This window comes from Sporisorium graminicola, chromosome SGRAM_18 (genome assembly GCF_005498985.1).
Source record: "Sporisorium graminicola strain CBS 10092 chromosome SGRAM_18, whole genome shotgun sequence".
Lineage (NCBI taxonomy): Eukaryota > Fungi > Basidiomycota > Ustilaginomycetes > Ustilaginales > Ustilaginaceae > Sporisorium > Sporisorium graminicola.
Genome location: NC_043727.1, coordinates 55,588 through 78,235, shown reverse-complemented (window position 1 = coordinate 78,235; position 22,648 = coordinate 55,588). Strand labels below are relative to the sequence as shown.

The following is a 22,648-nucleotide window of genomic DNA, read 5'->3' as shown; positions in this document are numbered from 1 at the left end:
AGACCTCACTTTTCTTCTCGACTGTCACAATCTCGTCCTCCTTTCTCGACCATACGCTCACTCAACAATGTCGACGGCATCAGCGGCAGCAACGTCTGCGTCAACATTGACAAATACGGCAGCGGCGTCATCATCGTCTTCAGGAAACGCAGATCTCGTTGCCACGACCTTCAAACGTCTTCATCCCATCTCGTATCTTTCGCGTTTCCTCGACGCTTCCATTCGCGAGGATGGCCGTGCCCTCACCGCCTTCCGCGATGCCAGTCTCACCGTCGGCTCAATTTCGACAGCAGACGGTTCTTCGTTTGTCCGTATCGGCAACACGTCGTGCATCGCAGCCATCAAGGCAGAAGTCGCAGCGCCTCAGCTCTCTCGTTCACGCGAAGGCTATCTCATCCCCAACGTCGAGCTGCCTGCCGTCTCATCGTCCAAATTTAAACCAGGCGCACCTGGTGAAGAGGCGCAGGTGCTGACCAGCAGACTCCTGGCGCTGCTCAACAGCTCCAACGTGCTCGACAGGGAGCAGCTCTGCATTCAGGAAGCAAAGGCAGTTTGGTGCCTCTACCTTGATATCAGCTTCGTCTGCTTTGATGGTAACGCCATGGATGCCGCCGTGCTCGCTGCTGTTGCAGCACTTTCAAATACGAACCTCGCCAAAGCCACTTACGACCCGGATACTGAACAGGTGCGCTGCTCTTCGAGCCGCACCGCTTTGCATCTCGAAGACGTCCCTCTCGCCTCGTCCTTCTCCATCTTTGAGGACCAGCATCTGCTCAGCGACCCCACCGCATTTGAGTCGGCCCTCTCCTCTTCCCACCTCACCATCGCTATCTCGCTTAACCCGGCATCTGTTCCCAAACAATCCTCAAAGACAAAGCCGACCGTTACCTTCCTCCATCAATCAGGTCGTTTGTCCACCACCAGTGCAGACCAGTCCAGCACTGCGAGCGATCAGCAAAATCTCCAGGCCTGCATAGACAGAGCAACCTCGCGAGCAAGACAGTTGGCCTCTCTCTTGCGCGACGCTCAATCCCAACAATCTTAGCCACCTAATTCCACTCGCCTTCGGCAGCGCAGCTCCATGAGCACCCGTGTATTTGTATTCGACACGATTGCATTCCTAATCCGCATCAAATTGGGTCAAACAAGCCATTCCATCCTGGCAGAGAAATCAGACCGAGCGCAAATGAAAGTTTGGCCACCGAACTGAGGATTTGTGAGTTGGTGGTCGGTATGGGTCCACGTCGGCTGGGATGTCTTAGTAACCGGCAAAGGCGCGCGCACGTTCGCACAGCTGGTGCACCTTCATCCCCGCCTTACTGCCCTTGAGGAAAACCGAGTTGCGTCGCACCGTCGAAATGATGCGAACGCGCGTCTTTTGGTCCACCGTCGTCAGCAGCTGCGTGACAATCTGGATGCCGTGCGCTGCGAGGCAGACATCAATCAGAGGTGGACGACGAGGCTGCGAACTGTGGCACATGACATCGACATAGTCCTGGAGGAACTGCCGGTCGCCCGTCTTGAGACCGCTCATCACCGCTTTTTGACCTGGATTGTGCGTATCAGAATTGGAGGAACAGAGTCACTACGTGTATTCTTGCATCTTCGAAAGGGCCATCGCTCCCCAGCGCTAGTGCAATGAGCAAGCTTGGGCAGAACTCACCATACTGAGACAGGGTCAGCTTGGAGGCGGAGCGAACCAACCCCTGAAGTGCAGCTCGGCGCTCGTCCTCGGCGCCGTGTTCAATAATGTGCTGCACAACCCAGACGCCCCATTGGTTCGTGGCGCAGTCGTCCAGCTCCTCGAGCACCTCCTTAACACACTGCGCCTTTTCGTCGGGCTGAGCTGACTCAAAGATGTTTTGGCAGATGATGCTACCGGTCTCCTGTCGCGCGGTGCGAGCCCATCGTCCCTTGAGCTGTCGGTTGATGGCGGCAAAAATTTGGTCGCGTAGTTGCGGGCGACTCCATTCTGTCTCGAGGATGCGCTGCCAGACGTGGATCGAGTGTCGCGACGTGAGCGTCTGGTCGATCCGAGAGCCGAGCAGCTCTTCCGTAACGGCTTCTCGCATGTCTTCTCCGCCTTCCAGCGCTTTCTGAACGACGTGGCATGCGAATTGAGACATGGTGAGTTCAACGAAAGCTCCTTTGAGGTGCCCGGCCGTCTCAGGACGTGCCTCGATTGCGCCCTGGACAAGGAAGTTGCCATGTCGATCGTGCGACAGTGGAACAATGCTTGCGCAAATGGCGTCGATGATCTCTGCCCGTCGCTCAGGATGTCTGCTCTTGAGTTGTTGCTGGAGCAGCAGGCTCGCTTCCTGTCCACGCTTTTCGAGAATCATGGCAACGAGCGAGGAGGCGGGTGCATTCTCCAGCTTCGACGGCGTCACGAGAGAAACAGGCACCGGCGAAGTAGGAGGCGAGGTCTTTGATGAAGTCCGAGGACGAACCAGGCTGGGCAGGGTCGGGTCGAACGGGCTACTGGTGCCAGCGAAGTGGTGGTAGGTCGGAAAGGGAGATGGGCTGCTCTCGTCCATCGCGACGCGTCGACTAAGCTCTGCGGCCGAAACATCGCTGGCCTTGAACGGTTCGATGCCTCCGCGAGCAGGCTCGGTCGTCTCGCCGGTCGTGAGCGGGGCGCTATTTTGTCGAGCTGGAGCCCACATGGAGGCTGCGGCACCGCGTTCTGGCGCCTTTGAGCATGGCGTCGAAGCTACGTTGTGGCGACTCGCATCGCTGTAGACCTGCACGGGGTCTGCCCCATCAAAGACGCGCTGGAGCCGGTAAGGGGGAGTAGTCGTCGTCGTCGTCGCCAAAGCTGAATGGTGGATGCAGTGCACTGTTGAGCCGGGGATAATGTTGCTGCGGACGACTTCGTGTGCCATGCGTTTAAGAGCCATGTTCTCGAGCTTCAGCCGCTTAAGCTCCTCCATAACGTAGTCTGGCAAACACCTCTGCTGCGGCTCCGAGTATGGGGTGCTGAGCTGGGTTTGCTCCCTGGCATCGCTTTGACAGACAGGAGCAAAGGAAAGGCTCGAGTGCTGGAAGAGGTCCGAATAGTCGGAGCTGAGATCAGAGCCATGGTCGGAGGTTGGCAGATTACGATCCTCGCTGCCGATGCCCGAGGAGGATGTGGAAGTAAACCGCTGGTGCAAGGAAGGCATATTTGTCAAGGAGTAGGGGCTGTAGCCAGAAACGGGAGCAGGAGTCGCTGCGGCTCGCTTGAGTTCCTGCGGCCATGCGTTCGCATCATAAGCGCTTGGTCGACGCACTGGCTGGTTGTCTACGTTCCAGGTCGAATTGTGATGCAGACCGTAGGCAGCTCTGCCGCTGCCCGAAACTGTGTTTTTAGCCAGCTGGATTGGCTGAGGTAGATCGAAGGATGGCTTCTGTGAAAGATTGGCTGTGTGACTTGCAGGCCGGGGGAGCTGAACATTGCTCTTACACGAGTCTACAGCGAAAGCAGAGCGCGAGGCGGGGAAGGTGGCATCGGGCCAAAAGTCTGAAGCGGGAGGGTGACCGAGCATGTCGCGAGGGTACGTTTGATCGTGTGCGCGTCTGCCTTGCGTCGTCATGGTCGTCGATCCGTCTGTGTTGGTCTCAGGTCTCGGCTTTTAAATTAAGGATGAGATCCGGCTTGAGGTTGAAAGGAAGGAAGGAGTTCGAGCCTAGCTCGAGCACGGCAACAACGAATAGGGGAAGCAGCCTCGGTAGATGAGTCGGCCCCACCGAAGCAATCGATGAGGGGGGACAGAAAGGGCAACGACCAAGTAAGTAAATAGATCAAGGGGTTCTGGGAAATCCTGCAATGATGGAGAAGAAGACAGCCACAGGCAGTCAGGTGATACGAAGGCAGAGCGAGGCGAGGCGAATGAACGCTCTGCAAGGGGGTGGAGGGGTGGAGCGAGCCTGTCTCTCCCACAGCGCACATCGAGTCAACCTTTTATATCTCTTTCAGAGCGCTCCGCCGAGGAACTGTCAGCGACGGCACTTCCGAAGGCGCATATAGCCATCCATTTGGCAATTCTCGACTCTCCAGGTAAGAAAGCAGACGAGCTTTCTTGATGAGAGAGGACACGAACCGTTTCACCTTGTTCCAATGCACTTCTTGCAGCCTGACAGCCGTTCGTGATTGCTAAGTCAGAAGAAAAGCTCCGTCGGCTTTTTTGCCCATCCCACCAGTCTCCTCTCTGCGTCGTCGTTGTATGCCAGCCGCGCCATCCAGTCAATTTGCGATTCGAGCTGAGTCAGGTTGCTGAGCAGTTTCTCGAGCAAGGCGCTGACCCAGTCATCCGCGAGCATCGGAGCGCGCGCAAGGCTAGCCCAAGTCGACCGAGATGCGTGGTCTAGAGCGATGGTCTCGGTTCAGCTCAGCTGGTGCAATTGACCCGCTTGGCTACTGTAGGCCGAGTCGGAGCAAGACTTAGACCGCAAAAGCACAACTCGCAGACTTGATACCAAAGAGAGAGGGGCGCGCGTAGTTACACCTGGGTTTACGATGCAAGACTGTGAAAGCAGGGTGGGAGGAAGGGGCGCAGCCACTTGACCGTGGGAAGCCTGGCGACAGCGGCGTCTAACTTGCGGGTGGCTGTCGCACACTGGTGCTCCAGATGTGTCAGACACCGCGCGGGATTCACTGAAAGGAGATTTCAAACCGTCGTCCCGCTTACGTGTGATTTCAGAGAAGAATCGAATTTCGACGTTGCGTCTTCCTCTTCCCCCTCGGTTGCTAGACCTCTTCGATCGAAACAATTTCCAACCAAGGCCCCCGGCCCCTCTCGAGAGGTTGCAGCGCATCAATCACAACCAAGGCTGCCACCGGGGTTACATCTCGCATGCGGACAGCCACACTCGAAGACTCAGCTTCAACCTTGCTGGCCCAGGTCGGAATGCTGATCCTCCTGGGAGATCGAACAACAACACGCGCCAACGAGATTGCCGCGCAGTGCTGTATATATGCGGTGTGCAACGCGCTTTGCGTAGCCACGGAGAGAAGCAGGGAAAGTACAAACCAAAGCCACCATCATAGTGCCAGTGCAGAGGAACGGTCTCGAGTCGAACGTCAAGCGCTTGGCAAGGCTCGCGCTCGAGTCGGAGCAGCAGTGTCCGTGTCGTGGCTCGAAGCACCAAACATGGTTGGATCTTCCTCCTCCTCTTCACCGTCCGGGCCACCGCCGACCAAGTCGTCCTGTAGCACCGCGTCGGCTTCCCTGAGGATCTGCGAAATCGTCCTCTCGTGCCGTGAAGTTGGGGGCTGCTTGTGGCTGCTTCCCACCTCCTTTCTCCTGTCGCTTTCTTTGTCTTTGTCCTTCTCCCTACCAAGTCCAAATCCACGAATTCCTATTTTCTTCTTCTTGGCAGACGTGTCTGGTGACGTGGAAAGATCTGCGTGGTTGAAGTGCAGCCGTGCAGGTGGCGATGATGTTGATGATGGCGACGCTGCGGCCGGATCGATAGGCCTCGAGACGTCAATGGCTCTGCGCGACGATACCTGACGCACAGACAAAGGCCCCCTGTATCCTGCTGCTGCTGCGTCCGATCCAGCTTGTTTCCTAGGCGTCTCCTCGCGTATCGCCGAGTCTTCATCTCTGGTCGGCACAGCGACCGGGCTCTTCTCGACTGACTCTTCCGACTTGGGAATGGCCGATGACTTGTGATCTTCGTATCGTGATGCGATCAGAGCCGCTTGAGCCAATTCGAGCTCAAAGCTTGCTTCAGCGTTGTCTTGCTCCTGTGCTGAGGCTGGAATGGCTGTTGTGGCTGTGGTTGAGGACGCCGGTGCAGGCGGTGGTGGTGACACTTGAACTGCGATTGGATCTTTTGCTGTCTCTTTGGTCGGGGTTCGCTCCTCATCGACTTGTGCAGAGCCGGTCCTGTTGATGCTGCGGTTGCTACTTTCCTCGCCATCGTCGCTGGAGATAGGCTTCCCTTTTTGAACATCAGTTGAGCCTGCCGGGATGCTCGGCAATTCTGGTCTTTCCTCTGCTGCTGCTGTTGTCGCCAGAGAATCGAACATCTCTTTCTCCCTTGACAGCGACGTAGACGAGTTATCGACTCCCGTGACAGCAGGCTTGCTCTTATCATCATCCTTGCTTGAAAGACGCTGGCTGGAACTTGACGCAGTTGCTACTGCCTCCTTCGGTGCCCCAATGCTTTGCCCAGAAGCAATCGAGTCGTCTGCAGTCGGCTTGTCTTCATCCTCAACCCGCTCTGATAAATCCTGCATTTTGTCGAGAGTCACGCTGGTCTTGGAATTCGCGTCAGAGTCTTGTTCCACGTCTTTTGTGACCACAACCGGCTCTGTAGCTCTGCCAATTGCGGTGGGCTCCGTGGTGGAAGAGGCGGTGTCCGTCTTGGGTTGCTCGGCTGCAGTCTCAATCGGGTCGAGCGGAGTATCTAGCGTCTTCACCGTCTTCGTCAGCTTGGGCTCTGCGATAGACGCATCATTGGAAACATCGCCATCTTCGGTCGTAACGTGCGCATCGAGCAAGCCTGCTTTGGGTTCCTCCACCTTGACCAGCTCGACTGACTTCTCGGGAGCATCCGAAGTGGCCCCAGTCACAGCAGAAAGGCTCAGTGTTTGTGTCGATGACTGCTCGATGGATTTGTCGTCGACGGTCGATCCGACCAAGACAGCAGGTTCGAGAGCTGCCACCTTTGTGCTCCCACTGCTGAGACTGCCTCGGGCAGAGCCGTGACCTTTTCCCTTAGCCTTTTGCGCCAAGTCCCTCGCCACCGCTTCGTCCCTGGCCCTGTCCGCTAATGACGTCGGACGATGCACACGACCACCGCCAAGACGAAGGCCTTGTGGGATGGCACCTTGCTCGAGGAACTGGTCCACCTCGTCATCACCGATGTTGACATTGCTCAGACCGAGCGAAGCGAACAAATCGTCGATGTTGTCCTGGCTGACAATGTGCTTCATGCGGCTCTCTTCCATCGCATCGTCGAGCGTCTTACCCTGAGATACAGCATCGCGCAACAGCGCCCCGGACGTTTTTCGATTCGAAGTGAGCGCCGAGGCCTCGGCAGCCAGCGCTTTAGTGGATCTTTGCGTCGCTGAGTATCGAGCCATCGGTGAGCCTCGCGTGCCTGCACTCGAAGCTGCAGATGCTGGACTTGGAGAGCTGGACGGCATCCTTTGATGCGACGTGGTCGGGCCCATCTTGGCCAGGCGCAAAGGCTTGATGGTGGCTTCCTTTGAAGGCACATACTTTTTCTCCGAGGTAGAGGCGGGCGCAGGGGGAAGTTTGCCAATGTCTGCCAGCAGTGCGTCGACGTCGGCATCCGTGAGGTCGTCCTCTTTGATGTTGAGCGTCGAGATGAATTGATCTGCGTCGGGCTCCTTCCAGCGTCCAGCGCCTTCTGCTGCGTAGGGGAGCGTGGGGTATAAGCTGGGATCTTTGGAGCTCACCGCAGATTGTGCTGGATGGCGTGCTGGCGGTTCCGTCTGCGACAATGTTGGAGACACGCCGAGGAAGAGCTCGAGCTCGCCAAACTCGACCGCCTCCTCAAACTCGTCGTACGAGCCAACCCATTCGTTGTTGACCAAGAGACCGGGAAGCTGCGGATCCTTGGCCTTGCGTCGCCATCTGCTCTTGGCATCGTCGTCCGAGGCGAGATCGTGGTACACGTAGTCAATCTTCTTGATGGCCAGCACCGAGGTATAACGCTCATGACGGGTGCGCACCTTGACGTTGGACAATATCGAAGTGCTGAACAGCTCGATGGTAGGACCCACCATCTTGTCGAGGGCCGCTGCCGTCCCGACTCTGCTAGCTAAGCGGGTCGCTGGCCAGTGTGTAACTGATGATGATGATGGATTGCAGTTCGGCCTAGATCGCTGAGGTCCTCTCGACAACGACCAGATTCAAAGCCTAGTTCAGCTGCACACTGCATATTGTCCGACTTGAGCAGCTTAGCTGGGCGTGGGCCAAGGGCCGTGCGTAGATAGCTGCTGCAGGACACTCCACACGCAACACTGAACCCTACAAGCGAGAAGAACACAGTCTCGGACGACAAAGTTAACAACGCAGCACGACGCGACTCGGTTCCGATCTGTCCGAGTCCAAGGCCAGAATGGAACGGATCGGGACGTGGATTTCTCACTCTTGCTTCCTTCCTGTCGAGGTCCGAGTCGAGCGGACCGCATTGCAAATCCGACACGCCTCTCCCACGAACGAGGCAGCACATGGCTCTCCGATTACCAATCCAAGGGAGCGATTTGGAAAAATTCCTGATTTGGGACTACGAGGCTCCAAGCCGAATCTGAAAATTCAAATGGCTCTGCTGCACGTCCGACTTGAAGCACTCGGGGCCAATATGGAACGAGAATACTCGCCATGGCGCTGTGCTGCAGTTGACCCGAATGCTTAGAAATTCAACCGCCAATTTTCGAGACTGATGTGAAATCCGCCTCCTCGTCCGGCCAGGCCAGGCCGAGTCTCTCTTCTCTCTGGATCTCGAACTCTGACCGAGCAACCAGCAACCAACAGGAAAATTGAGATCATCGAATTGACAAAGCCGAAACGAGTGACGGACGACGGACGTGCCTCGCAGTTTCTCCTTTTGGATTTCTCTCTCTCTGGCGACGATTTCGGGATTTTCTTCTAAGTTGGTCACAGTTCGCTGCTATCTCTGCGTTGATCACCATCTCAGCCTATCACCACCACCTCCTCCACCAACCCTTCTTGATCATCCGCATCACCTCATACACACCATGATTGGCCAGAACGTCGCTCGCGCTTCCCGAAGCGGCCTCCGCGCTGCTACCCTCCTTGGCCGACGAACCATGGTCACCCAGGAGGAGCGATGGACTCTCGAGACCGCTCGCAACGCCGGCGCCTTCATTGAGGGCCCCAACAAGGTCCAGCTCAGCCACGTCGTCCCCAACATTGAGGCCAGCTGGAAGTCGCTTTCGAAGGAGGAGCAGTATGGCGTCTTCCGTCAGTTGGAAGAGCTTCAGAGGAAGGACTGGAAGGAGCTTAGCCTCAACGAGAAGAAGGCTGGTAAGTATGCTCTCTAAACTCGCACATCGACCTGGGCGTCAGTATTTGCACAGGATGGAGTTAAGCTGGCTGGATGATCAGCAATTCAGAGCGCCGTAACATGGGCTCGACTTCTCGCAGCGGTTCAATCTCGGTCGCTTTTGGAACCCGCTGGTCAACCAGCCAAATCGACCATTGCTGGTGACGAGCAACTCCAAGCTTTGCATCCTCCCTCTGCCTTACTTTTGCCGACTCGGATCCAATCAACACTGGATCGTAACATCCCGCTGATCGTAATCCGCATCCTTGTTTTCATCACCAACCTCACACAGCCTACTTCGTTTCCTTTGGTCCTCACGGCCCCCGTAAGCCCCTCACTGCTTCCGGTCAGGGTGCCAAGACCTTTGCCGGTGTCCTCATTGCCCTCGGTATCACCACTGGTGTCTTCTACCTTATGCGCGCCAACGGTAAGTCCTTCCGCGACATTGTCACAGCGCTCCTCCAGACTCCGTTGACTCATCGTCTTCTCTTTTTGTCATCCACAGGTGGTGCCCCCATCAAGACCATGACCAAGGAGTGGCAAGAGGCCTCCAACGAGATTGCCCTCGAACAGAAGCAGAACCCCATCACTGGTATCGCCAGCGAAAACTACAAGGGCCCGGGTCACGTTCAGTCCGCATAAGCTGTTTAATCACTCGACACATCCGCATCTGCCAAAATATCATTCCAATCCATCTCCCACACGCACATGCACACCTGCACAAACTTGTCCCTGTCTTACGTGCGCCGTCTTTCACAGGGAGGAAAGACAATCTAGATCGATTTCGCAAAGCATCTCTTGCACTGTCCGAATGCTCTGCCAGCTGGGTTTCGTTTCCTTTCAGCATTTCGACACCCGCGGCGCACAACAGTTCAGCTTGCTTTCCCATTCGAGAATCTCAGAAGGATGCGCTGGGCTTGGCATTGCGGCATCACAATTTGGAACAAGGGCTGGAACCATCATCGAGCAACTGTAAGCCAGTCAGCGTGCTCAGCTGCGCAAGCGCTGGTGTACAGTCGTTGGAGTTCACACCTGCCCATCGACACATTTGACGCAAGGGAATGCGTTGGAAGTAGAATGGCAGTCAGTCAGCTTCGTGCTCGAACAACGGGGGATGCTACGCGCTGCTGGAAGCACGCAGGACTTGCAAGCGGGACGGATACTTACGGATCGTGGTGATGCCAAGCTTCTGCGCAGACTTGAGATTCGGTCCGATATCGTCCAGGAACACCACTTCGGTCGCTTGCACCTTGAGAAGATCCAACGCGTACTTGTAAAACTCTGGATCCGGTTTCCTAGTGAGACAGAGCGAGCCGGCCAAGAGTTGACGCAACAGGTCAGCGGTCGAGTCAAGACAAGATAGACTAGCGACGTCCGCGGACATACCTCTTCCCCACGACAGCGCTCTCGATGTAAAAGTCAAATAAGCTCTTCAGATCGCTCTGAGATGCTCCAAATCCAAGGCGTTCCAGCTCTTCTTCGAGCGAAGGCGCTTTGCTTGCGCCGTCTTGAAGAGTGTTTGGAATCTCGGTTGGAGGTGCAAAGTTGTTAGTCAATGCGGCGATCTTGAATTTGCCAGACGCTGTTGAAAAGAGGCAAGCAAGCTCAAGCTCGGGTCAGCGATTGTTTGCCCGGAACGAGGGCTTTGCTTATGATGGACCCACCTTTTAAGCGCATGATGGCATTGCGCATCTTTGGATCGACTTTGGTCGACTCTTTCATCATTCGTCCAAACAACTACAGAAGCGCATCGAGCAAGCAGAAGCTTGGGTCAGTTCGGATGAAGTGGCTCAAGCATTGCATATAAGACAATCAGAACAATGAAAGGGTGCTTACCTCGCGTCCATCAACCTGAAGCTTCGAGGGCAGCTCCGGAACCTCTGCGTCGTGTTGATTTTCGGCAACGCCGAGACAATCTTCAGCTTCTGGGTTGCTAGTGACAAGAATCAAGCCGTCGGTCAACTTACCCTGGCCTCGGCTCTTGCAAAACTTGATGTATGCTTCGTTGTTCTTCTCGACATTGCTCAACTCCTCTCCGAACCGACGGTAGAATGTATACAAGTCTAGCTCGCTCCGTTCGAATTGCTGTCATTCAATGTTGTAAAAGAAAAGGATCGCCGAGCTGCAATCAGCATGCCTGCGACGAAAGAGCTGGCTCGTGTGAAACTCACCTGGAAAGCACCGCCATGACCTTGAGCGGTGATGGCCACGTTGAGGTATTCGAAAGGCAGGCCGTGATCCTTCTCATACCTGACAAAAGAGCCGCAGTAAAGCATCTGTCAGCGACCTGAATAAATCGACCAAAGCCTATGTGCTTCGACTCACCTGTTGATAGCGAACAGTGGGCTCCCGACCACCACTCCGCCGATATCAAAGATGACAGCCTTCAATGTCATTGCAAGTTCCTGTCTTACAGACGATGCTGCCGTCGATAGACACGTGTGAATGTCCTGAGATCAATGAGTGTTTGACCGTGGTGGGAGATAATGGAGATACGAGTGTGGGGAAGCTGGTGTGGTCCTGTCAATCCGGATGTCGGCTAGGTTGAAATACCACAAGCCGGTAAATATGCCAGGAGATGCGTGTCTTCTCAGAGCACGATTCCAGTTGTGCCTCTCGGCGAACGTTTCGGAGCCAAAGAGGAACTCCTTTGCGATCTATTGTCGGACCGCTGCCTCGCAAGCCCCCGGGTCCGGCAGTGCGACCGAGGTGGCCTCTGCGCTTCCGCTAGCGGCTAGCTGCCACACAATAGCGCAGACGGTATCTCATCGACTCGAGAAACTAAAGATGCTGTGTGTGGCGCGCGGAATGTGCAGCAATTCCAAGAAGCCAAACATATCTTGTCGATCCGTTACTTTGTGGAAGCTCATATGGGAAAGGAGCCAGGAAAACGCAAATCATAAATTTATTGCCAGACGTTACACATCAGTTGCCGAAAGGCTCCGTGACTTCTGTAGTTAGGTTGTAACTCTAATCGAAAACATCGTTGCTGCGATTGTATGAATATCATTCTCTAGAGTGACTCGAACAACTAAACATTTTAACAAACTCACTTTCAAAAGCGTCAAGCCTGCACTTTGATTAAGTGGCGCTATTGTTGCGACAACAAGGCACAGCTTTCTCAATCCTTTTGGAAACCTATGCACAACTTTGCTAGTCAAAACAACTTTTGTCACCGTAAAAAGAACAATCACGAAGAATCGCTCTTTTCCAAAAAAAATTTAACTTCCATTTGTTTCCGTTTGTGCATCATTACATCACAACGATGAACCCCACAATGTTGTAATTTGATTTCGTAAAGTTGTTCAGAGCAGTGGTGTAGACGTATGATGCCCATGATCTACTCCAAAACCTGCAAAGAGCATGAGCGAAGTTGCGAATTCATGGAAGTCAAAGGGCATTATGTGGCAATAGCTTTTGTTCACCCGAATCTCTGTTCTGCTCCTTACTCTTTCTCATATTCCCCTGTTTCACGTTGGCTTTGTTCGACCATCTTCACACGACGGGAATTCCACTGCATCTCCGTTTCGTTCGATTTAGATATCGTGAATGGAACGAGACTTGTTATGATTGTGTGACCAGGCCAACTTGTTTATCTCCTGCTGCCCTTCAATCAAGTACGAAAGAGTTAGCAAACACTTTGAATCCCTGATTAAATAGCTGATTAGGATATCTAGCTACATTTGCGGACCTTGCGGGGTCTAGCCTGAAATTGTTCGCTAGTCAGTCTTCATTGGCTTTTCGCGCCTCAAATAGCTGGTGTTGTCCTATCCACCACAAAAATCACGAAACGTTTCAAAAGAAGTGGTTGGAAGAAAAGTGGGTCAACACTAAGATTTGATTTTTTTTTGACATCGGTCGCCTACCAAAGGTTTCCGAATTGGATAACATTGTCGTATTAATCAAGTCAAGAATGGCAGCACGAGCGATACGTCCACTTCCTGTGCAGGGTGGTAAGTCAGAGGGACAAGCTCATCCATCCCACACCTATATGGCTGTGACTCCAAACGCGAACTATGCTGTTAGCACCGTGAATGCAGCCTCGAGAGGCGGGGAAGGGAAGTTCGGACTATGGGGTCCAGCTTCAGGGAGAGCCGCTACGAAATCAAGCTCTAGGGAAGCGTCCTCCCCTCACGCGCAAGGCATGCGAGGACAGCGTTGATCAGAGAGGCGCCGACCGACGAGCTTCGTCATGGGAGAGCCTAGAATTCATGGAAGCCGCACAGCCGCGAGCGATCAAAGTCAGGCCAAGGGTAGAGGGGACGGGCGTTTGATGCGCTGCGCTGCAACTCCCGGGTCGACGTCCTCGGATCAAACTCACTTCCTGGTGAGCAGATGCTGGCGGTGGGTGTTATAGATATGTTCATACTATAGACCAGCCAGCGCAGCACAGCGCACTAGGAAGTCCTCTCACTGGATTCGCACCTCAAGCATGTGCACGACTGATCGAAAAATGCTCGTTTTAGACGATGGAGGACACGAGCCTATAGAGAGGACCTCTTGCGCATATAAGCGGGGACAGACCAGTAGCTTATCGAACACGAACCGTCTACACTTGTCGGTCTGAGGTTTCACCAAGCGACCACACATCGTTCCATGTTAGCGACCGCAACTCAAGCACGGTGACTACCTGAAACAATAGGGCAATGGGATGTTAACAAATGTCCATTTTCTTACTGAACCCTTCTATAGCACATCTAAGGGTGAATTTGTCGCAAGCTCTTACCTCAGTCATCCCTCGCGCGACCCATCTTGGCTCCTCGACCTCCGTCTGTCCGTCCTCTGCTGCTGCTGCTGCCCGCTACTCGACCCTGCAGGCTCATGACCGTGACCCGACTCCTGTCCATCGATCCGCTTCATCAGATCCCCCCACGCCGTCGCCTCAAACGACTCGATGACGGGCGAAGCGCGCAACTCCAACTCATGCAACGACGGTTGTGTCGGAGTCAATGTCAGACTCGGCTTCACTCCACCCATCGACGAGCCGGAGCCAGATTCAGGAATATCCAGCGCAGCCAACACGGGCCGAGACGACGACGATGGCCTTCTGGGACTCTCGTGCACAAGAATTGTCGGCAGCGCCTCCCCTTCCTGCTCCTTATGCATCTCGTCCCTCAACGCGAGGAACCTGCGTCGCCAATACCCCACTTGCAGCAAGCCCTTCACCCGATCCAGCCGAATGCGATGCTCGATCTGCTCCTGCACCTCCTTCCGCTCGATCAGCTCTTCGACATTCAATGCTTCGATTTCGTCGACGAGCTTGGTGCGAGCGAGCAGCAAGAACATGTCGGTGAATGAAATGCCTTTGCGAGGATGCATCAGCATGATCGCTTCGTGGTATAGTCTTTCGAAGCGACGTCTACGCATGCGGAGTTCGTTCGCGTCGACTGCGGCCAGAGCGCGAGCGAGCCTTTCGGCTTCGGTGCGGGGTGCATGCGGCATCTGTGCTCCTGCCGATGCCGATGACGGCGACGGCAGCGGCCAGGCAAGCAGCCCACTCGTATCCTTATCCTTGCCATCGCGCACAGGCGACCGCAGCGGCGACGATGCACTCCTGAAAAAGTCGAAAGCGCCTTTGCCCTTTGCATCCGTCGTCGTCGGACTCTTCGCACCGCCTTCGTCCGCTAACACCGCCTTGAGCACGCGCAAGCTACATTCAGGCGGATACAGCCCGACCTCTAGCGCACCTTTGACACTCGCAAGGAAAGGCACAATTTGGTCCTTCTGGATATACCCTTTCCTGTTGCGATCCAGCCTCGCCCAGCTGCTCTTGAAGTGTCGAATGTCCGCCGGAGTAAGGATGGCTTTACTTCCCAAGTCGAAAATGTACGAGAAGTTCTCGACGACGGTACCTGTAAACATGTTGAGGAAGATGTACATCGAGATGACGTTCCATCCGATAAATAGCGCGTACGCCCAGGGTTGGCTTCCGCAGTCGGTCATCAGATAGCTCGCGGCGGGCGTGCACTGTGGTGGCGAAATCGTATAGTCATGCATGAACGAGTTCCATCCTTCGCCCGTCGAAATCATACTGAGGAAAACCATCGACCCAATAAAGGTCGAAAAGTTCTTCGAATGCGTCTCGTTGGGACCCCACTTCGTCAGGCCAAACACCTCGAGCAGCATGATCGCCCACACCAAAAACATGGTGAGCCAAAGCAGGAAAAGACTGAGGATAGCGGGTAACGAGGCAAACGCCGTCTTGAAGAGCTGGTTGAGCGAGTGATTCTTCTGCACCAGCTTGAGCGCCACACACGTCAAGAACAGTTTCTGGAACTGAAGCACCACTCCGCTGTCGCCACTGTTGGTCAGAAGCGGAAGCGTCGTAGCCAGCGTACCTGTCACGACAAACAGGTCGTATAGGTTCCACGGATTCTCCCTGTAGCTCCGCCATCCCAGACCCAGCAGACGCGCGATGATATCTAAAGCGTAGATTGCGGTGTAGCCCAAATAGAGCGCGTCGCGAAGCTGGTTGGCCCACGCAGGATCCGAGTACTGCTGCGTCATGAGCGTCACGAGCGTTGCCAGATAGACCAAGGTCATGGTGCGACTCCACCAGCCGTTCTTGTTGAGCATGCGGTCGTAGCACCACGCGCGCATCGCCTGCGACGGCCGACGCTTGGGCCGTTTCGATGGTCGTTGACGTAAGATCAATCTACGCAGATCCACCCACTGTCTCTGTCCCGCCGTCTGGAAAGCAGCTCCAGAGAAGGTCTGGAAGTTTTCGATGATGACCGACACGAACAGCGTCAAGACTGTAGTACTACCGACCAAGTTGTAGATGAGGAAGAACAACGCGTTGACCTGTCGATTGTCGTTCTGGAGCTGCTGATCCTTACCTGCCACGCTCATAGCGGTCGTCATGACGTCGATCCAGCCTTCGAGCGATATAATCTCGAACAGGATCAGCATCGCCCCTTTGAAGTCGTCGAAAGAGTAGACACTGCCTTCAGTTGGGTTGCTCCACACGCGAGGAGCCAGAAAGTTAAAGTTGCCCGGCGAGCTGAGATACTCCCCGGAACAGTCAAACTTGGTCTGGATGGCGTTGGATCCGTCGTTGCACGAATAGAGCAAGCCTGCAAACAGATTCTGACCCCACACAGCGTACGGGATGATGTAGAGAATCGACAGGATGGAAGCGTCGAGGATACGTCCTGCACCCGCGATCATGACGGCGTGGAACGTGTCACGCATGAGCGACGACAGGTTGATGAGCCGCAGCGCACGGAAGGCTTTCAAAGCTCGCGTGAATCTGGAGACACCTCCAATCACGGCAAGCTCGGTGATGACGTTGACCAGCAGCGTCGTCAGAACGAAGAGATCAAGCGAGTTCCAGATGCTGAGCGCATACGCATTAGGTGTGAAGGCGAGACCATCGGCAATGGTTTTGACGAGGAATTCCGTCAAGAACAGCGACGAGAGACTGATCTCGAGAATTGAGAACCACGAAGCACGGATGAGACCGTACTTGGCATAGTAGTCGCGTCGATAGACAGGCGTAGCAATGGCTGCAGACACCACCGAACCGACAATACCAAGAAACACAGCGATCTGGAAGAGCTTGTGTCGAAACGGCGAAACGGGTCTGCCGAAGAGACGCTCTCCATGAGAAGAGGGTACCAAACTCTGACAGAAGCGACGGAATCGGTTGTGATTCGAGAAAAGAAAGTACGACTTGTCGTACGATGGATGGGTGGCGATGAAGCGAGCTTGCTGGATGCGGGCATCGCTGTAAGAGCGGGGTGAGAATGCGTTGGAAGCATTGCCCGCCCCACCTTGCGAAGCCAGCCCGAGGTCCGATCTCATCCTCTGCAGCCTGCGCTCGCTAGCAAACAGATAAGCTGCTTGGTCGGACGGGTCGGCGTCGTAGACGGAGCTTTGACCGGCAGAATTGAGCAAACCGTCTGCATCCATACTGCTGCGTAATCTGCGGGCGTGGAGATTGTCAAGCGGTACCACCTCGTCCGGCTGATCAAGACGCAGCATCTTCCTCACAGTCTGTACCGTGCGATGTGCCGTGGCCGTCGAGCTGTCCACCACATGATGGATGGACATGGGTCGCGGCTTTTTTTCCTGTTCCGCGCGTTGATCCGATCTCGACCCACCGACAATTTTGCTTGTCTGACCGCTGGCGCTGCCACCATGGTCGCTCCGGCCGTGTTCCGAAGGCACAGATCCAGCGAGAGCAGCGTTGCGTCGCTTGAGCCATCGATAGGGACTGAGTTTGTTGAGCAGACGAGCAGTGAACGACAAGGGCGGCGGCTCGTTGCGACGCAGATACTGTTCCAACTGCTGCTGGCGCTTTTCATGCTCGGCGACGCCGAAATTCTCGTTGATGACGGCAATGAACATCTGCAGTACGATAAAGTTGGCGAAAAGAAACCAACCAGAGAGGAAGATAGCGGCAATGACGGCCTGCTTGAACTCGACCTCGTTTGAGGTGGCGCTGAAGAGCACATCGGTCCAGTTTTCCGAGGTGAAAATCTGGTACATGGCGAGGAACGAGTTGTAAGAGTGCTTGAACGTCATCTCTGTCCACTGACCCTCGCTCTCCTGCGGAACGTCTCCGCGAAACAGCTGGGTGGCGATCAAGGAAGCGAGACCGACCATGAGCAAGAGGAAGAGAACCATGTTGAGCATCTTGTTGAGCAAGCCAAAGGCACGGACAAGCAGAACACGCATTCGTGGGATAGCCGCGATAACACGGTAGAATCGGGCGAGCTGGAAGAAGGTGAGCCACGGGTAGACTTGCGAGTGCTTGATGGCGGGGATCTGGATGATGCTGGTGACCAAAGCCAAGAAGAAATCGGCGCGATTCTGCTTCGAGGCGAGAAAGCCACGCCAATCACCGTCGAGCACGAAAGCAAGAAAGCGCATCGAAATCTCAAAGTCGAATGCGAGAGTAAAGTAAAGCTCGATGTCGGATCGCTTCTGCAGCTCTGCAGGCGGGAGATAGGTGGCTCGGGATGCCTGAGAAGCAACGTCGAAGATGATGGCAAGGATCCAAAGATACTTTGTGTAGCCCCATACGCGCTTGAATCCGACAGCAAGGCTTTTGAGTCTTCCTTTGGCCAAGGGCTGCTTTTCGTCGTCAGCAGATTTGTCCTCCAACTTTTGGTCGGCAAAAGCACTGCGGTGGGTGCGTGCCGTGAGGGTAGCAAAGCTATTGGTGATGACCGCGACGAACAAGTTGGCGAGCCAAAAGTTGAGGATGATGATACCGATGATAAAGTAAAGGCAGGAAGCGTAGTAGTCTGCGTCGATCATGTCGTACATGGTCTGGGACCAATTGTTGGACGAGATGACGATGACGACTTCGAGGAGCGAGGTGAGAATGTTGTCGAAAGACTGCGTGTTGGACTCTGGATTTGTGGATTGCTCCTGACACACTTGACCTCGCGGGCAGATAAACCCTTTAGGCAGGGTAGCAGAAGGAGTGCCATCGACGAGAACATGTCCAAGCTTTTGACCGGTGGTGGAGCTGATGTAGCCTCCGCACAGCTGGGTGAGAGTATTGTTGCTACCCGGCTGACCGTTGAGATCACCGACCCATATACAGTTTCTGCGGTAAGAACCTTCGAAGCTCTGAATGCCAATAATGCCAAAGAGAAGCATGGCAAAACCTGTGAAAAAGGTGACGCTGAGCAAAATGAAGGCAGACGATTTGAGAGACTGCAAGATGGTGGTGGTGCCGCTGGTGGCGGTGAGCAGTCGGGCGCAACGAAGCACGCTGAGAGCTCGGAAGATATAAATGTGGTGATTGTTGGTCGACTCTTGGCCGCCTAGCGCGAGGGCAAAGGTGATCCAAAAGGCGACGACGGCGACAAAGTCGACGCGATTCCACGAGTGGCGCAGGAAAGCATGGTGGACTGCCTGAACACGCTGGCGTTCAAAGGCTTCAGCAAAAGGAGTCTTGGCGTTGTACCAAAAGGAGCGCGTGGTGGATTCGGAGAGAAACATGCTGGTTTCGCTCTGATTGAGACGTCGGCCAGGATGGCGGATTTGGGTATCTGGAATAGACGTGTCTCGCTCGTGTTTCCCTGTGTTGGTGCTGCCTCGGATGGGGCTGGGTGAGCGACGCTGCGGATCTGACCGGGAAGCGGTGAAAGCCTGTTCTCCAGCCAGCACTCGCTGTGCTTTGTGCTTGACCTTGTCGCCAAAGAAGCCGAGCGTGTCGAGCGTGTTGGATCTGGACATTTGCTTTCTGTGGTAGGAAAGGTTGGGGACTTCGTGCTTTGATTCGGTCGAATCTGGATCTGGCTGGTCGTGTTGGGCCACTGGGATGGGAGCAGCGTAGAGCGGAGGCGGATTTATGATGAGACCCGAGACGACGATACGGGCTACGATCTCGACAGAGTAGAGAGCGAAAATGACGAGCAGGATGAAGTCGGTCACGTCGCCAAAGTAGTGAGCTGGCCGAGGATGCGTGTAGACGCTCTGGGCGGACTGCACCACCAACGTGACGGTGTTGGCGAGGATCAGTAGCAAGATGAGCGGCTCCATCCACCATTGGGCCAAGAGATTGGCGAGCGACTTGCGCAGGCGACTATTGGGACCCCATACGCCCAAACTCTTACCCCTGAGTAGCTGGAGTTGGTGGGTACTAGGACTGATGCCATCAAGTATAGTCGTCGTTGGGTGTCGAGGGGGGTGAGCGGTGCCGGATGAGTCACTCTCTTCTGCTTCTTGATCCGTGAGCGGGACGTGACCTTGGTTTTGATGATGGACGACGCGACGGCTCATTCTGCGAATCGACTTGCTGAAACGGTTGAGACCGGACTTGGCCCTGTCTAGATTGGAGGGGGCGTATATGTCTGCGCTGGACTTGAGTCTGGTGGCATGATCTGCTTCTTCGATTGCGTCTGGTGAAGTAGTGCGTTGAAATTGATGCTCGTCTGGCTCTTGGTATCGGATCGAGGGTGGTGGGTGTGTCGCGCCATGCTGATGATGTAATGTAAGAAAGGCTCTGTCATCTTCAGTGGTGTACGTAGCATCGGATTCGCGACTCTGAGCGAAGGCCATGGCTTGATTGCCTAGTGGTAAGGATGAGCTGCGTCGGGGAGGAGGAAAGCTGTCGGACTGGGGCTGAGGAGAGAGCTCGAGTGGACCTCTGAGGACGCCTGCATCGACGGAAGAGACGTTGCGCTGATGAGAGCGAGCATGTGTGGATGACGGACCCGCTTCGTTCCCGTGTTCGTCGTGAGCGCTATTCCAGCTGAGTCGCCTGAAGAGTCGCTCGTCATTGGAATTGGAAAAGCCTGGCGAGAAGCCTGGAGAGAAGCCTTGAGAGATGCCTGGTGAGTTGATTGGGCTGTGTGCAAAAGCGGATGTCCAAGCTGGGAGTGGGGCGTTGGACGTGGCTGCCGCCAGATCTGGCATGTCGGTGTTGCCATAGTAGTAGCTGTTGATGTAGATATCCGAATTGTGAGAGGGTATACTGCTTGCGCTGAATGAATCGCGAGCATGAGAAGTGGGCGATCGAATTGGATCGGCAGAAGGAGGCTGCAAGTTGTTATGCTGTGGATGCAGCTGAGAATCCGAGTCGGCGACGGCCTCGTCCTTGGAAGGCAGACTCATGGTTGTAGTTGTAGCAGCAGCTTCGTCGTCGTCGTCGAGTGCATCTCTCTTTTCTTGCCCAGCTGAGATGGTGGTGGTCGAGAAAGGTGATGAAAGGCAACGATTGCTTCAACTCAGCTCGGCGCTTCCGTGGTGATGCTGACGGAGGTGTGATGGTGATCTCGTCGGATGTTGCTCGCAAGTCGGCTTGGTTACCGAAGAGCGTGTAAGCATCGCGTTCCTTGCAATTGAACGCACGCACGAACCCTGAGCTTCCCTCGTTCGTTTTGCTGCTTTCGCGGTGGCCAAAATTTCCGAGAATCCACACACCTTGTAAGCGCCAAGAAAAAGAAACATCTAAAAAAACCTTATCCGTGGGACGCTGTCCTGCTGCTGAAATTTTTCCGTCATCGGAACTGCGTGTCGGCTCGAATCGTCTGCATGACTGTATTCACTCGGCCGGGCACCTGGTGGTTCACTTTTGGTGGTTGCGGTGGGTGACTTGGTGGTCTCACCAGCTTTCTACGAATTGGGCGTGGGAATGCGGCCGTGAATGCTCGGTGAGCAAGAGCAACGCAAATCAAAGAAAAAGGCCGAGCAAGGTTCGGTGGCAGTGCGGCGTGCGTGCGTGTTTCATTCACCGTGCATGATGTGGAGTAGTACGCTTTTCGGCATTATATTGTCAGTAGAGCTATCCTAACATTTGCTTTCCAATTAGGTGAATGTTAGTAAGCTGCGAATTGATCATTCCGAGCCAACTGACGCGTTCCTTTTGTTGCGTTGCGTAGTGCTTTTCTCCACTCTGCTCGAGCCTGGGCCATGCTCGACAACCACCTTCTTCACCCTCCTCCTCCTCATCACCATCACTCGATCACATCTATTCCGCTCTCTTCCAAACAAACAATATGTCTTACGATCGAGCACTCACCGTATTCTCCCCCGATGGACACCTCTTCCAGGTCGAGTACGCTCTCGAAGCCGTACGGAAAGGAACCTGCGCCGTGGGTGTTCGAGGCAAGGATGTCGTCGTTCTCGGCGTAGAAAAGAAGTCTGTGCTGCAGCTGCAAGATGCGCGAACCATCCGAAAAACCGCCATGCTCGACGAACACATCTGCCTCGCTTTCGCTGGACTCACCGCCGACGCACGCATCCTCATCGACAAGGCACGAACCGAGTGCCAATCGCATCGCTTGACCGTCGAAGATCCCGTCACCGTCGACTATATTACCCGACACATTGCTGGAATCCAACAGAAATACACGCAGTCTGGTGGTGTTCGTCCCTTTGGCATTTCGACGCTCATAATCGGCTTCGATGCCAACGACGCCAAGCCAAAGCTGTACCAGACTGAGCCTAGTGGAATGTACTCGGCGTGGAAGGCAAACGCCATCGGTCGAAGCTCCAAGACGGTTCGCGAGTTTTTGGAGAAGAACCACAAGGACGACTTGAGCAAGGAGGAGACCATCAAACTCGCCATCAAGAGTCTGCTCGAGGTGGTCCAGACTGGTGCCAAGAACATCGAAATCGCCCTCATGGAAGGTCACGGAAAAGTTAGGGTGAGTAGCCACCGCGACTGCCAAAGTATACAGCGTCTCAGATCCAATACTGACCCGCTCTTCTTGTTGTGATGTCACAGAACGTTGAACTCGCCGAAATCGAGAAGTTCGTCGAAGAGATCAACGCAGAAAAGGAGGTCGAAGCAGAGAGGAGGAGAAACCGTCTAGCCGCTACTGCCGGTGCACAAGCTTCCATGTCGTAGGAGCGGGATCACCTCTTGCAACGATTTCAAGTAAGTTAGTAATATCAGAGACAGCATTTGTGCACATTGAAAGCTCGGTTTGTGCAGGTTATTGGAGAGAAGGGATGCGAGAGACTGTGCGTGCGAGGGCAAGCCATCTTTGCGTGTGATTTGCGCACGAAACACGCGAGAGGACGAGATGCAATCCACTCCCTCTCTCGCATGGGAGACGTTCCCAACAACAAACAGATCAGTTTCGGGCCGCAGCGGGATCATTTGCGTCGCCGCTACATAGGCTGGGTGACGTGGGACTCGCACGAACGGGGG

General features: G+C 54.8%; 7 protein-coding genes across 7 annotated transcripts; 3 read left to right on the top strand and 4 right to left on the bottom strand.

Annotated features, from left to right (window-relative positions):
• Positions 1 to 67: 67 nt before the first annotated feature.
• On the top strand, positions 68 to 1,045 carry EX895_002830 (uncharacterized protein; the record flags this gene model as incomplete). Its single annotated transcript, XM_029883428.1, has 1 exon — positions 68 to 1,045. The coding sequence occupies one exon, from the start codon at positions 68 to 70 to the stop codon at positions 1,043 to 1,045; it is 978 nt and encodes a 325-aa protein (XP_029740105.1).
• A 213-nt stretch (positions 1,046 to 1,258) lies between these two features.
• EX895_002829 (uncharacterized protein) lies at positions 1,259 to 3,527 on the bottom strand (the record flags this gene model as incomplete). Its single annotated transcript, XM_029883427.1, has 2 exons — positions 1,259 to 1,548; positions 1,664 to 3,527. The coding sequence occupies 2 exons, from the start codon at positions 3,525 to 3,527 to the stop codon at positions 1,259 to 1,261; spliced, it is 2,154 nt and encodes a 717-aa protein (XP_029740104.1).
• Positions 3,528 to 5,062: 1,535 nt separating this feature from the next.
• On the bottom strand, positions 5,063 to 7,744 carry EX895_002828 (uncharacterized protein; the record flags this gene model as incomplete). The annotated part of the gene is made up of 1 exon (XM_029883426.1): positions 5,063 to 7,744. One exon carries the CDS (start codon positions 7,742 to 7,744, stop codon positions 5,063 to 5,065), a length of 2,682 nt encoding a protein of 893 aa, XP_029740103.1.
• A 975-nt stretch (positions 7,745 to 8,719) lies between these two features.
• EX895_002827 (uncharacterized protein) lies at positions 8,720 to 9,669 on the top strand (the record flags this gene model as incomplete). Its single annotated transcript, XM_029883425.1, has 3 exons — positions 8,720 to 9,008; positions 9,320 to 9,454; positions 9,533 to 9,669. The coding sequence occupies 3 exons, from the start codon at positions 8,720 to 8,722 to the stop codon at positions 9,667 to 9,669; spliced, it is 561 nt and encodes a 186-aa protein (XP_029740102.1).
• A 475-nt stretch (positions 9,670 to 10,144) lies between these two features.
• On the bottom strand, positions 10,145 to 11,423 carry EX895_002826 (uncharacterized protein; the record flags this gene model as incomplete). Its single annotated transcript, XM_029883424.1, has 7 exons — positions 10,145 to 10,322; positions 10,414 to 10,609; positions 10,692 to 10,764; positions 10,864 to 10,907; positions 10,995 to 11,112; positions 11,199 to 11,277; positions 11,353 to 11,423. 7 exons carry the CDS (start codon positions 11,421 to 11,423, stop codon positions 10,145 to 10,147), a joined length of 759 nt encoding a protein of 252 aa, XP_029740101.1.
• Positions 11,424 to 13,758: 2,335 nt separating this feature from the next.
• On the bottom strand, positions 13,759 to 20,604 carry EX895_002825 (uncharacterized protein; the record flags this gene model as incomplete). Its single annotated transcript, XM_029883423.1, has 1 exon — positions 13,759 to 20,604. The coding sequence occupies one exon, from the start codon at positions 20,602 to 20,604 to the stop codon at positions 13,759 to 13,761; it is 6,846 nt and encodes a 2,281-aa protein (XP_029740100.1).
• Positions 20,605 to 21,488: 884 nt separating this feature from the next.
• On the top strand, positions 21,489 to 22,342 carry EX895_002824 (uncharacterized protein; the record flags this gene model as incomplete). The annotated part of the gene is made up of 2 exons (XM_029883422.1): positions 21,489 to 22,139; positions 22,220 to 22,342. The coding sequence occupies 2 exons, from the start codon at positions 21,489 to 21,491 to the stop codon at positions 22,340 to 22,342; spliced, it is 774 nt and encodes a 257-aa protein (XP_029740099.1).
• Between the last annotated feature and the right edge of the window lie 306 nt (positions 22,343 to 22,648).